Source organism: Fundulus heteroclitus, chromosome 14 (genome assembly GCF_011125445.2).
Source record: "Fundulus heteroclitus isolate FHET01 chromosome 14, MU-UCD_Fhet_4.1, whole genome shotgun sequence".
NCBI classification, from domain to species: Eukaryota; Metazoa; Chordata; class Actinopteri; order Cyprinodontiformes; family Fundulidae; genus Fundulus; species Fundulus heteroclitus.
The window spans coordinates 5349583-5363260 of record NC_046374.1 but is presented as its reverse complement, the minus strand read 5'-3'; the positions used below and the strand labels follow the sequence as shown (position 1 = coordinate 5363260).

Here is a 13678-nt window from a genome sequence, read left to right as displayed (position 1 = left end):
AAGAACAGCCTGAGTAAATAAAAATGTATTTCATAGTTAGATATTTCAGAATGACTAAAACATGTAAATAAATGCACTATATATCTCTGAATTAATATAGACCAATATGTTTTGATTAAAACTAAACTTCATTGTCTTTTAAAGTTGGAACTGATTATTATTTTACAGATCCTGTGCTGCAGTAGACCATGGAAAAATTTTAAGTGTCCACCTACACCAGGGGTGTCAACAACTAATTTTTATATAGGGCCACTTTGGCATCATGAAGTCATTAAAAGGGCTGCTTGCATGTGTAGAGACGATACTTTTCATTTCATAATTTCATTCCACTTCACACAGTAGTATAAAAAATGCACATAAAAGTAGCACCCTTAGGCCCAGTTTATCTGCAAAAAAAGTTGATATTGGGGTGAGTTACACTTACAGGAGGCACAGATTTAGCCACTTTATACACTTTAAAAGGATATATGCCTTTTTTTTTGGCTCTTGAAGGCCGGATAATTTACCATAACGGGCCGGATTTGGCCCGCGGGCCTTGAGTTTGACACCTGTACCCTACACCTTACCAGAACTCTTCCCACAGACTCTATATCCTGTTTGGCCTCGGACGCCTTGGCTGTTGCTGTGAAGAGGAATATCTGGGTTTTCCTACTGGAACTTTTACCCCCTGACCTGATGCAAAGCATCTTAAATGCTTTGAGTTTGCACTGGTATGTGCATTTTCAGGATGAAATATTTAAACCTGGTCTGATTGTGTGAAAAGGGGGTGAACATGACTTGCACTGAAGTGACCAATGAGCCTCAAAAGAGCCAGAACATAAATTTATTCAGATTAAAGTCCAGTTAGGTCAACAAACTGGCACGTGTTTTATTTTCTATGCTTTATAAATCTTAACATTCTTTAAACAAGTTAGTTTGGCACAGGTCAGACAGTTCTGCTTTTAAATCCAAACAGCAGAAATATTAAAAGGAAATGATGTGCCTGAGAGCTGCTGAGAAACACATAACTTCTACACATACCTGAAGCAAAGTAAAACATTTCAATAAATATCCAGTAAAACAAAATGAATGGGAATGAAATATAAAAAAAACTAAAAGTTTACATTTTCCTGCTTTTACATCAGATGTTGGAACTCTGAGATGCGTCCATCTAGCCATCGTTTTAGTCTCTGATTTCCGTTTGCTCTGCCGCGTCCAGGTCCGAGTCAGAACTGGACTCTTCTTCTTCGTTGTCGTCGTTCTCCTGGGGGTTTGTTTGGTCCTGGCTGACGGCCACGGCTCCTTTTCTCTGAGGGAGGACGGTGAAGAAAGCCTCCTGCCAGCTGCCCTTCTCAAGATAAGCCAGGATGATCTCAAAAACTGCAGGAGAAATGAGAACATCTATTCACATGAACCACACTCAAATACTGAACAACACTTGTCACTTGCACTTCTATAAGTCAGGTTCATTTAAATGTTAATATTTTTAAATGTGAAATTTTAGTGAAAATATAAAATATTAGTTAAATTATCCTTTACCATTTAACATGTATGGATACAGGTAAATCTAAAAGTATTTGAATATTGCGAAACAGCTCAATATTTTTGTCCCTCATTTCAGGAACTGAAATTCATTATATAGATTCATTACACAGAGTGAAACCTTTATTTATTGTAATTTTTATGACTGTTGCTTACAGATAACAACAACCCAAAATAAAGTGCCCCAGAAAATTGGAATATCACATTAGATTCATTTGGAAGAAAAGTATGTTTAATGTATAAATGTTCCATAATGGCCAAATTATGCCTTCCAAAATCCCGGGGAAGACTGCTATATGCTTATATATCAGCTCGAACCAGTCTGGCCATTCTCCTCTGACCTCTAACACCAACAAGTCATGAGATGGTTGTGGGTGAAAATCCCAGTAGATCAGCAGTTTCTGAAATACTCAGACCAGCCCTTCTGACAACAACAATCATGCCACGTTCAAAGTCACCTTTCTTCCCCAGTCTGATGCGCGGTTTGAACTGCAGCAGATAATCTTGACCATGTCTACATGCCTAAATGCATTGAGTTGCTGCCATGTGATTGGCTGATTAGAAATTTGATCTAACGGGCAGTTGGATAGTTGTACCTAATAAAGTGGCCGGTGAGTGTAGGTTATCACATTGTTCCTCTAACATTGACAGTTTTCATCGTTTCAGCTTTGGCTAGTTAAAATCGGGGGAATGGGTCTTTTATTGTGCTGCAGTGAACAATTCTCCGGGTCCAAAGAGCACAGTTTAAAGTCATTTTTAGTGACTTTTTTATCATCCACCCTGAAACTGTCTAGACTGCAAGTAGTTGAGGAATTCAACACAACTACGTAGTTTATGGCTACGTTGACACTGCAGATCTTGACACTCAATTCAGATTTTATTTTTTTTTGGCGGTCATTCATACCACTAATAAATGCCACCGTCATCAGACTTCTGTCTGAACAGTTCAATACCCGAAAGTGACCAGCATGCGCAGATAACAGAAGGAGACGTCACAGAGCATAGCACAGCTATTAATAAAGGTCTTTCTATGGAGCGCTAACTGCTACTACTGTGTGTGGATGTGTAGTGAGAGACAGGAGAGTGATGTGAAAGATGGATAAAATGTGACATGACCGCTCAGACGGCAGATGTTTTGAAAAATATCCGATACATATCCGAATTAGTACCACATATGGAAGTGGCAAAAATCTGATATTAATCGGGGGGGGGGGGGGGGGTGAAAATACTGGAATTGGGCCGTTCACACTGCCATGAAAAAGAGATCAGATTTGGGTCACATTTCCCTGCAATGTGAACGTAGCCTATGAGGATCATAGAGACTTTATATTTTATCCAGCATGTGTCTGGGTCAGCTCACACCTGCTGCTGCTGGTGGAGGAGTATAAACAAGCAAAGACGACCGTAGATCATTCTCTTTGTCGTTTTCTGTTGAAATGGAGGACCACCCATACTCTTTGCCCAGCAAGAGGGAAGAGAAAGTAAGTAACCTCAAAAAAAAAAACCAAAAAAAACACAAGAGCCTATATAAGCGTAGCCATTATTACCAAGTGGAGTGGAGATAATTCTGAGGGAGTAGACTCAGAACGGAAGCGGAGGTTGCAGGTTTTTTTGCTGGACAGGTAAGTTAATTTAATATATTTTTGCCGTTATGTTTGAAACAGGGCAGTTTAAAGCAGCAGCAACTCTGTCCTTCTGGCAGAAACAGGTCGTTTTGTTTGACTCTCTCTACCTGACACCTCTCTCTCTCTCCCTCAGGAATTGAGAGACAAAGGGTATGTATGTAGAGTACGCAGAGGGATGTCGGCCCGCCCCTTCACTGTCTGCAGTACAGCAATAAGATCGACCAGGTCTCTTTACTCGTGTTTATAGTGTCTTATTTTCGAGCCCAAATAAGCGGCTGCACGTTCAGAAAGGAGCCCAAAAAACTCATGTAATTTACGACTTTAGAAAAAAAATAAAAAATAAATCAGACTTGACAACGGTGCCCAAAACCATCTCACACGATGGCCTATGTACCTATTAGCTATTAGCAGTAGCTAATAAATGGAAGGCATATTTACATTTTCAGACTATAAACAGCAAAGTCGTTTGTAATTCATTTAGCGCACCACTAGATGGTGTGAAAATCTTACACACTGTGACTTTTAACTTCAGCTGTCAGCACAGGGGACCATAACGTTCTGCTTTGTAGGCTGAAGTACTGGGGTGTCGCATCAGGATCTGCCTTGGAGTGGTTCTCTTCATAATTATCTGACAGACCATTTTCTTTAGCTACCTCTAAGCATAGATCTTATCCAGAACATCTCAGTGTAATCCAAGCTTCTGTTCTGGAATCTCAAGTGTTTAGTGTTGTATTTGCCTCCCAAAGAGCATATTGAGTGTCTTGACTAAAGATTTCTCTTAGCACTGCTATGCAGATCCTATTCAGTTGAACAGATCATAACTACTAAACTCCACAAGGTGTTAAAGTGCTTAGACTCCGGTGAATAATGGATGGCTGACATTTTTCTTCAGTTAAATCAAGACAAAACTGAAATATTGTTCAACGTGAAAAGACGGGATTTAAAAGCATCGTCCCCTTATGAGAAATACTTGTTTTCGACAGGATAATGATCCATAAATCAACGCAATGATTAAACAAATCAACATTCTCCCATGGCCACTTCCGCCCTGAACCTTAAACTCATATAGATTTGTTTGTATGGCGATCAATGAATGTCACAACTTACCATGGTTGACTGCCAGAACCTTCCGACTGTTCATTTTAACGAAACTGCTCAGAGGAAGCTGTGCGTGCTCGATCCCCAGCTCCTTCGCTCGCTCGTAAGTGATGCCCTGCAAAACACATCCCTGCACGTTATCCTCAGAATGAGAGCGGATCCCCACGCCTGGCTGACGCTGGGAAGCAGGGCCCACCTTATGGTGGTTGTGGTCCACCAGACCCCCGATCACGTAGGCCTTCTTTTGGTCCAGCTCCCCCAGCACATTGGGAGAGTCTGAGGTCAGGTACATGAGCTCATCCTTGGCCACAACTTTGCTGTAGTGCTCCTCTTTAATGGTAATGTCCTGAACACACAAAAACAACCAAACACCCGTGGGTTACTCACAGGGACACGAGAAGAGCCAAAGAAGCAGACAGCTAAAGCACTGCAAAAACCGACCTAAAAATAAGTAAAATGTTCTTAAAATTTGGGTTTTTCTCCTTGATTTGAGCAGGTAAATGATATTATCTGCCAATGGAACAAGTATTTTGACCCCTAAAATAAGATAATTAGACATCCTGCACTTGAAATAAGATGATGGAGATGATTTGTTTTTACCTGCTCAAATCAAGGACAGATACACTAATTTTAAGAAAATTTAGCTTATTTTTAGTTGCGTTTTTGCAGTGAGGGGCTCTACAGCCAGGTATGTAGGTAAATTATGGCTTCCTGACACAGACCTATGCAGTGTCTCAAACATTTTTAAACCACTTCATCTAGAAAGAGCTATAAGTGGCACCACTCTGAGTGTTTTTACTACCAAAACAGCCTATTTTATATTTCATAATGAAGGGAACGGCTTAAGCAATTTTACTCTGATCCCATCCAAAAAACACAGCTGCATGAGAGTCCACAGCAACTAGTGTGGGAGGGGTCGGCAGCTCGCCGTTCTGGGGAAAAAGACCTGAAAAATCCCTGAGCTGTTACTGACATTTGATTGGCTGTTTAAGTTGCAGTAGCAAGATGACTTGTCTGTAAACCCATGCTTTACCCTGAAACCCAGAACAGGTCCCAGTGGATCCACAGAGCGATAAACCAATCAGCTCTCTACCTCTGGAGAGAAAGAAGGTGATTACTTTATCGATAAAAGGAAAACTTCTCAATTACCATGGCAGCGTTCCCAGACAAAGGAACAATTACCTCTACTAATGTTTAAATTGAAGCATTATGACCAGCTACAGAAAGTAAATGAATCAGAAATAAGAACAAGGGACAAGTGGTGAACACAAACTGAACCTCTTTGTCACAGGGACCAGGATTTACCATGTTTGTGTAAAAATGCCACGCTCTAAATTGGGCTTTACTCTCCTGTCTTTCTTTTGCTTTGCTTTTTTTTTTTAATCAAATCTTTGCAAAAACATCCGTTGACTTCCTGCAGATAACGTGGGTCTGTGCACGACACCATCTGCCAAACACAGTCACGGATCTGAAGACGAAGCTGTTAAACTTCATAGTCAGCTGACTATTCCAGTTTATCTGCGCCAAGGATGTCAGAGTTCACAGAATGAAACCAGAAGAGGGTAAAAGTTGGGCGCAAGTGGGAATTTCTAACAGGAAAATATTCCAAAACAGGCCAGCAGAAAATGAAAACCAACTAGTTTAAATCAACTCTACCATTTCTGTTAAAATACTCAGCCAGAAGTATGGCAGCAGCTGTTAAAGGTCTCATTTTTAGAAAACATTTATACAAGCATAAAGGTTTTGAGTTGGGATCCCACAAAAAGTCTAACTTGTGCTCCCAGTTAATTTTTTTCCCTTTTTTTTTTCTTTTTTCTTCTTTGATCATTTATCATGTCTTTGTTTATTTTGCCTTTCTCATTTTTCATGTTTTTCCATTTGTTCAAATAAATTTACTGTTACTTCAATGAAAAACTGCACGTGAAATGATGCTTTGCTACTGTTTTATTTGTAACAGAAAAAAAAGTTATTTTTGCAAGGTTTTTTTTCAACATTGCCGTTGCCAACATTTTTTTAAATGACTCATGACTTTGTTAAAGTATCACCTGTAGTTTCGGTACATTTTTTTCACTACTAAATTACATTTTTAGCTCATGGAAGGTAGACTGGAGAGATGTAAATTTTTGTCTTGAGCAAATATTTCATCCATCCATCCATCCCTTGTCCCTACTGGGGTCATGAGGGGTGCTGGTGCCTATGTCCAGCGTTCACTGGGCGAGAGGTGGGGTTCAACCTGGACAGGTTGCAAGTCTGTCACAGGGCAACACAGAGAGACAAACAGGACAAACAACCATTCTCGTACACACTTACACCTAAGGAGAATTTAGAGAGACTAATAAACCTATAAACCTAACAATCATGTTTTTTGGACTGTGGGAGGAAGTCAGAGTACCCGGAGAGAACCCACACATGCACAGGGAGAACATGCAAACTCCATGCAGAAAGACCCAGGGCAAGGACTTGAACCCAGGACCTTCTTGCTGCACGACAATATTTTCATATTGCTTATGTATAATAACATGCTTAAAACATTTTCAATTTATATTTGTCTTTTTTTATGATTACTATAGCTCTGATTTCACTCTGGTTGGACAGATCAAGAGAAGGTTTCTTATGTAAAGGTTTAATAACAGCTACTTTAAAAGCATGTAGTACATATCCAGTGACTGGATAGATTAATCATGTCTAAAATGGGGACATTAATCAAAGACAACACTTCCTTAAATGACCTGGTTGGGATTGGGTCTAATATACAAGTTGAATGTCTAGATTAAGCTAAAATTTTAGATAACTCAGAAAGCTCTACTGCATCTAAACAGTCAAAACACCAATACAAACACCGTTGAGGTTCTAAAGATACCTACAACGCTGCCTCACTTACTGAGGATGAAGTAATCATGTTTAGGAAAATGGCAATTCTTTTACTTTTAATAGCATCAATTTTATTTATGAAGAATCCCATAAAGTCAATAATGCTGAGAGCTAAGGGAATGGATGGACTCTGGGTAAGTTTGGCAACTGTACTAAAAAGAAACCTTAGATTATTTTTATTCTATTATTTATGAAAAATATGCTGCTCTAACTCTTTTTATACAACATTAGACTTTTTTCCAAATTAGGCAGGATTCCTCTAGATGTGTAGAGCAGCATTTTTCACTCCAAATTCCTAACAATGTGCTTCAAAGAACGAAGCTCTAAATTAAACCAGGGAACTAGCTTTCTGTAAATAATCACTTACTTTTTCAAGAGGGCTACGTTGTCTAATACAAAAAGCTATGAAGAAGTAGGAACATCAACAAGAAAACATTTATACAAGCATAAAGGTTTTGAGTTGGGATCCCACAAAAAGTCTAACTTGTGCTCACAGTTAATGTTTTTCATCGTTTGGGGCGAAAGGGGTGCAGAAGCTAGAAGTTCGTCCTGTAACCAGTGGGTTGCCAGTTCCAATCCCTGCTCCGCCTTGCCTGCTTGCAGTGGTCAGAGGACCTGGCAGCCCTGCTTCTGGCTACAATGTAGCTCACCGCTGTTAGTGTGTGAATGTGTGCCTGACTGAAAGTACAGTAAAGGCCTTTGGGTCCTCAGGACTTGTAAAGTGATACAGAAGTACAGGAAATTTACCATTCGTCATTCCCATCTGGAAAAACGGCTCAAATGCACTAAAGGACCAAATTAAATGTGACAATAACAGTCATGATAAGAAGTTGGAGAAGCAGCTTCAAAGCTCTTTCAGGTACCTTCCAGTTCACCCATCCTTTGTCCTTTTCATCCATGCTCTGTTTAAGCTGTCCTCCCAGACTGGTTAGATACAACTGGAGAAGGAGAAAAAAGACGCCGTGGTTCACGCTTGTGCAGGATATCAGACGCTCACATGGACCACGGCGGTAATCGCTGACCTGAACAGGATGTAAAGCCCGTCTGTTCTCAGCGTAGCAGCGCTGGATCTGCTTGTGCAGCTTCCGAACATCCTGGAGATACAGCAGCGGTTGAAGTGAGGGGGTCTGGCAGTTAATCCGGCCACAAGCCGAGTCCTCAAACACGTAGATGTGACATCGGACCTGATTACCTTGATGAGCATGAGGTCGTCGAAGCTGCAGTCCACCACCAGCCTCAGGGCGCTGGGCGCCACCTCTCGCCGTGGCCGTTTGCGGGCGCTCTGACCGTCTCCCCTGTTCTCCTGCTGGGTATTCTGCCTCTGCTGCTTGCGCTGCTGCTTCCTCTCCTTTCTTTTCTGCCTGTTGCAGACACAAGAGAGTGATGATCACATGCTGGCCATTGTAGAACACTGAATACTTGCCGTAACTGGAGCAATACATGAATTCGACACTCGTGGCTTCTCCTCCAGTCTACCTGTTCTACAGCTTTTCTCGTTTTACGTGTCTGCCTCTCAGTCTTGCCTGTTTGGTTTTCCTATGGAGCTAGTCCTGGATCAGTGCTTCTGTGATGTTTTTATGTCTCTGCTCTATTTTCTCAAGCCCCCAGTCGGTCGTGGCAGATGGCCGTTCACACTGGGCCTTTCCTCTCTACTGTCGCTCTATGCATGCTCGTGTGAGGGACTCCTGCAGAGCCAACAACACAACGCAGACGATTGAGCTCTGTGGCTTCACACTCATCCAAGTGGAGTGAATGCTCCTAGTCAATGAATCTATGCAATTTGCTGGGTTCCCTTAGATCAGGGGCCACCAGCAGGGGGCCCGCAGGCACCATGTAGCCCCCAGGACCGTAGGTGGTGCCCTCAAGCCTTTTCAAACAAGTAGCACAATCCTCCAGTGAGCTGCATTTAAAATGCTATTTTATAAAGTTGCTCTTCCTTTTTAATCACACTTGTATTTACATAGATTTCAAAATGAAAAAGCATTAAAAACATGTTTATATTACATAAAGTTAAGGTGATCATGGACTCCTGTAGTTCAAAGATCGGGACAGGTATCACACAGTACTAATGAAGTAGCTCCCAGTGTCACAAAGGTTGGTGATCTCTGCATTAGATAGAAAACTTTGAACCAGCCTTTCTGTATTATTTGATTAAAGTAACTTTGTATAGTGCCTTGAATTGACATGTTATGAATTTGTCCTATATGAATACAAGTGAATTGAATAAATTGGACATTTTCCTTCATCTCTGTATTTATAAAGGAAAATGTCCAGCTTTGAACGGAGTTCTAAAAATCCTCCATCTGGGAGACAGTGCAGTGCTTACTTTCGCAGCTCCCTCTCTTCTTCCCATTTCTGCTGCTTCAGGAGCTTCTTCATCTGCCTCTTGGACAGGCTCTGGTTTCCTGAGGCAGAGTCTCCGGTGCCGCTCTGCCCAGCAGAAGCTGCAGCCTCCCCGCTAACATCAGCCATCCGGGCCGGTGGCTGCTCGCTGCTGCGGGCCTGTCGATGGCAGCTGACCGGCGGGGCTCAGTGGCCGCTCACAGGTCCGGCGGAACACTCAGATCACCGCAGCAGACGACTCTCCCGTCCACACATGTTGTCATGGGCGCATGTGTGACGTCAATCAGGCGCGACAGATACCTTCACAAAAAATAGGAATTATCAGAGATCTAGGTTTTAGCAAAAGTGATTTTAGACTTACACTGAAGGAACTTTTCAACACAAATTACTAAAATAATGTCTAATCCGAGTGTAAAAAACTACAACTAAGCTAATCCAAAGGACAACACCACACACAAAAAAAAAAAAAACAGACTACGTGTTTGGGGCGTTCAAGGACGTCGGATGTGTGAACTCAGACAACAACGTTATATCCAGTTTTGGCAGTGCCGGTGTCACGTTAGCTGAGTTGGCAAAATAGTCACATAACAAATCAAACTTTGTCATTACAAACAGCATTAGAATACTTTGCAAATGTAATTTGTGTCCCCCAAAACTTCTAGGTTGTGATTAATTTAGATGGTTATGAGTTCTAAAAAAATAAATAAATAAATAAATAAAAATAAATAAATAAATAAAAAAGACAAGCATGTGTTCATATTTAAAATACAGGTTGCTAAAAACAGGAGCAAATACTTTTTGTTGGTTTTAGAATTCTGCTCATCTTCAGGGGAATCAAACATGTTATATATATATATATATATATATATATATATATATATATATATATATATATATATATATATATATATATATATATATATATATATATATATATATATATATATTTTTTTTTTTTTTGCAATATTACAAAAAGGTATGAACAAATAGATACACGGATGTTCGCTTTACACTACCAACAATAATGATCAAAACAGCACCTCCGCAACAGCAAATTCAATTAAATCAGTTTGTTTATATAGTGTCAATTTGCAACTCGTCATCTCAAGGCACTTTACAAAGTCAATTAAAATCAAATCATCCAGACAGATTGGTTAAAAGTTTTGTATCCAAGGAAACCCAGCAGATTGCATCAAATCATTGTCCAGCAGCATTCATTTCTCCTGGATTAGTATGTAACTAGTAAACAATCGCTTTTGACAACTGCTGAGGATCAGTGGGTATAGTGCCGTAGTTGTTTTGCAAACAAAAGGTTCTTTTGAAAAAGGATGATCAGCAATCAAAGAGATGCAGCCCATAAACTCTAGACATGCTGACAGACACATTCCCATCAACAACATTTGAGTTGCAAGTTATAGAACCAGTAGGATTTAGATAGTTGCTCTGGGAGCAGTCTTACTGCTATTAACAATGAATTGATCTCAGTATCTAAAGGCCAGTATCAACACACTCACATATGACGAAAACCCTTAAGAGCTTGGTCCACAACAACCTACCTACTAAGGAGACTGACGAGGCGGCCTCTAGTTCTTCCTGCCTCATTCACTAAGGCCCGCCTCACCTGGTTTGTAGATTTGGCAGCAAAGGAAGAAAACAATTATCAGAGACAAAACACTTGAAATATACATATATTTATTACAATTAGAACTCCAAGGGGAGACAAACACTTACAACGTTATCATAAAGCTCACATAATATAACCCGAAGTCCACCCTTCTATGCCGGTTGTAAGTAGCCTCGTGAGACCATCCTGATCTCGCGAGCTTTCAAGGTTTCACTCGCAGATCAGTCTGGCTACTCTCCGTTAAAGAAAATTTGGAGCCGTTCACCAAACGAACGTCCAATCAGCGTTGGCTTTGAGGCGGGTTGAGGTGTGACGCAACGGGAAGCGCGACAGTTCAGCCTAAAGAACATGGCGGCTTCAGCCGATGAAACTAGCGTTAGCGTGGCTATCGAGCAAGTTTTATCGGAATTACAGAGTATTTCTTTGCTGAGCTAACGAGCCTTTACCTGCAGCAGCAAGAGTAGCTTGGCTTGTGATTGTGTTTTCGTCGTCGCTCGTAACAGAGCGACGACGAATCTGATTGGTTCATTTGGCCCGTCTATCACCAACATAGGCCAATCAGCTAACCAGTATTTTCGCCCCTTCCCAAAATTACTTCAACGGAAGGTTTCCAGATGGATATGCGGAGCAAATCCATCTGGCGGAGTCAGGTAAGGTTGTAAGCAAGTGTCTGCTCGAAATCGCCCAGGGGCGCATTTTTTGATAGGCTGGCCGGCCCCTCACGGAGTGACCTGATGACGTTGGGGGCTGTTTACATACTCATTCTATCTGTGCTTGTGTTCTCACAAGCAAAACAGATCCACAGTCCAATATCAAACAGGGCACCAGATTCTTTATATATTTCTGCCAGATGTTCTATGAGTCTACTAAGATAAGCATTAAGAACAATAAAAAGCTTTGAAACCGTAAACCGTCTTGAAGGGTACCCCATAAAACCTAATGTAATTTCCACTTTGCCTAGTATCCCACAAGACGGTTGAATTAATTTATTGCCTGTTAGTGACCCTGGAAACCCCCATCCCATGTAGAATCCAAGCCACACTGTTTAACCATATTATTTAAAACTTGGGCAACTCTTGTAAAAATACATGATTAACACAAAAACTGATTATATATTTCCATAACAAGACAAATCTTTTGTAGTGAAGGAGTTCACTCCTGTAGACTTTTTTGACTCTGTGGAATCGTTAGCCATGTTCTGGTGTAGTTTGTTGGAGCAGCAGCTTATCTACAGCGAGAGAAAATGATTAGATAAGCTCACCAGCAAGGTCAGCCCTGTCCTCGCTCCAACCAGACTTCCCTTTACGATTACTTTACCATACTTTAATTCCTCTCCTCACATCTGTGTACGTTTTCAATGCTTTTAGTTTAGGGGGCAACACAATCACGTAGTTGCTCTTCTGGCAGAGAGGTAAATGTACTAGCTGGGACGATGTCGACTTTTCTGAGCATCACTCCCATTGTGCTGTGTGGAATGGCATGGTATGGTAGCAGGAACTCCTACATGAAAGAGTATGGCTTCCTTTTCCTGCTCTGCTGTGAGTAGTGTTTCTTTAAGAACATGGTTACAGTGTTCTACAGCACAATTTGCTTGAGGGTAATATGGAGACACTTTCCTATAAGTGATGTCTCTCACTGCTTGATATCAATTGTGTCCCATTATCACTTCTGAGCGCTGTAAGATTCCAAAAACCAGAAAACAAAGGAGACAACAGGTGGTGATTGCTGTGGTGGTAATGGGAAGAGTAAAAGTGACCTCTGGCCACTTTGTGTAGTAGTCAGACAGAGTTACTGCATAACAACAATTCCCAGTTTGCTAACTGAAAATCATAACCCTAACCCTTTTCTAACAGCCTTTCCAGCTTGGCTGAGACAGCTTGTTTGACAGAGAGCGGGAGTCTTCACAGCTTTTGTTGAACAGTCTGGACACACTCGCTGACTTTTGTTCGGTGAATGAACTCTTTAGTCAAACCCATTATCTCCCTATTCATAATGGTCCTGTTTTGATTTCTGTAACATCTGCAACTGGAGCTGTGGTTGAAGTGACTGCTGGAGAGGTTGATCCATCTGAGCGCAGAGTGTTGTTTTCAATACAGCATCTCAGTTTTTTGATTAGATCCAGTCTCAGTGTCACTGCTGCAGTTACTGTAGCATCTATATATCAGAGTAATAGCAAGAACAGGAGAAGCAAATGATGCAGTAGGACCTCTGTGTGCCGAGTTAGTGATAGTGCCGTAGTAGTAATGCCTGCATTTCTTTTTAGATCTGCTTGATCTTTTTATTTGTGACATTTCCTTTCTGCAGTTCTGATTGGTAGGTGCACAGTGAGCAGAGGGTTTCATTGAGCTAGGAGTGGGACTGGAAGGACTGGGTGGGTTTTGTGGATAAAGGAGACCAACTATCCAGAACAGACCTCAGTGTACATCCCTAAGCTCAAGGAAAAGAGTGTGCTGAAGGCTGAAAGAGGCAACACAGGAGGAGAAGTGGAAGGCAACAGGTTGTGGTGTAGCTGTATAAATATATTGGGTTATATCAAAAGAACAAAAAAATTCAAAACCCCAAACCAGAAATTCCGCATGGATGCATCTGCTGAAGA

The 13678-nt window shown here is 41.1% G+C and overlaps 1 protein-coding gene across 1 annotated transcript; it reads right to left on the bottom strand.

The window, feature by feature from the left end:
• Positions 1–805: 805 nt before the first annotated feature.
• trmt10a (tRNA methyltransferase 10A) lies at positions 806–9746 on the bottom strand. Its single transcript, XM_012880166.3, has 7 exons — positions 9442–9746; positions 8308–8476; positions 8138–8209; positions 7979–8053; positions 4441–4590; positions 4254–4359; positions 806–1359 (listed from the first exon to the last, which is right to left on the bottom strand). The coding sequence occupies exons 1-7, from the start codon at positions 9585–9587 to the stop codon at positions 1163–1165; spliced, it is 915 nt and encodes a 304-aa protein (XP_012735620.2). The 5' UTR covers positions 9588–9746; the 3' UTR covers positions 806–1162.
• Positions 9747–13678: the final 3932 nt, after the last annotated feature.

What these genes read in the sequence shown, in the direction of transcription:
- trmt10a (XM_012880166.3), bottom strand. Translation starts at nt 9,587, where the DNA reads ATGGCTGATGTTAGCGGGGAGGCTGCAGCTTCTGCTGGGCAGAGCGGC. An exon ending in GAAGAGAGGGAGCTGCGAAA is followed by an intron (nt 8,477 to 9,441) that starts GTAAGCACTGCA and finishes TGTCTGCAACAG; the next exon opens with GCAGAAAAGAAAGGAGAGGA. An exon ending in AAGGATGGGTGAACTGGAAG is followed by an intron (nt 4,591 to 7,978) that starts GTACCTGAAAGA and finishes TTGTGTGTTCAG; the next exon opens with GACATTACCATTAAAGAGGA.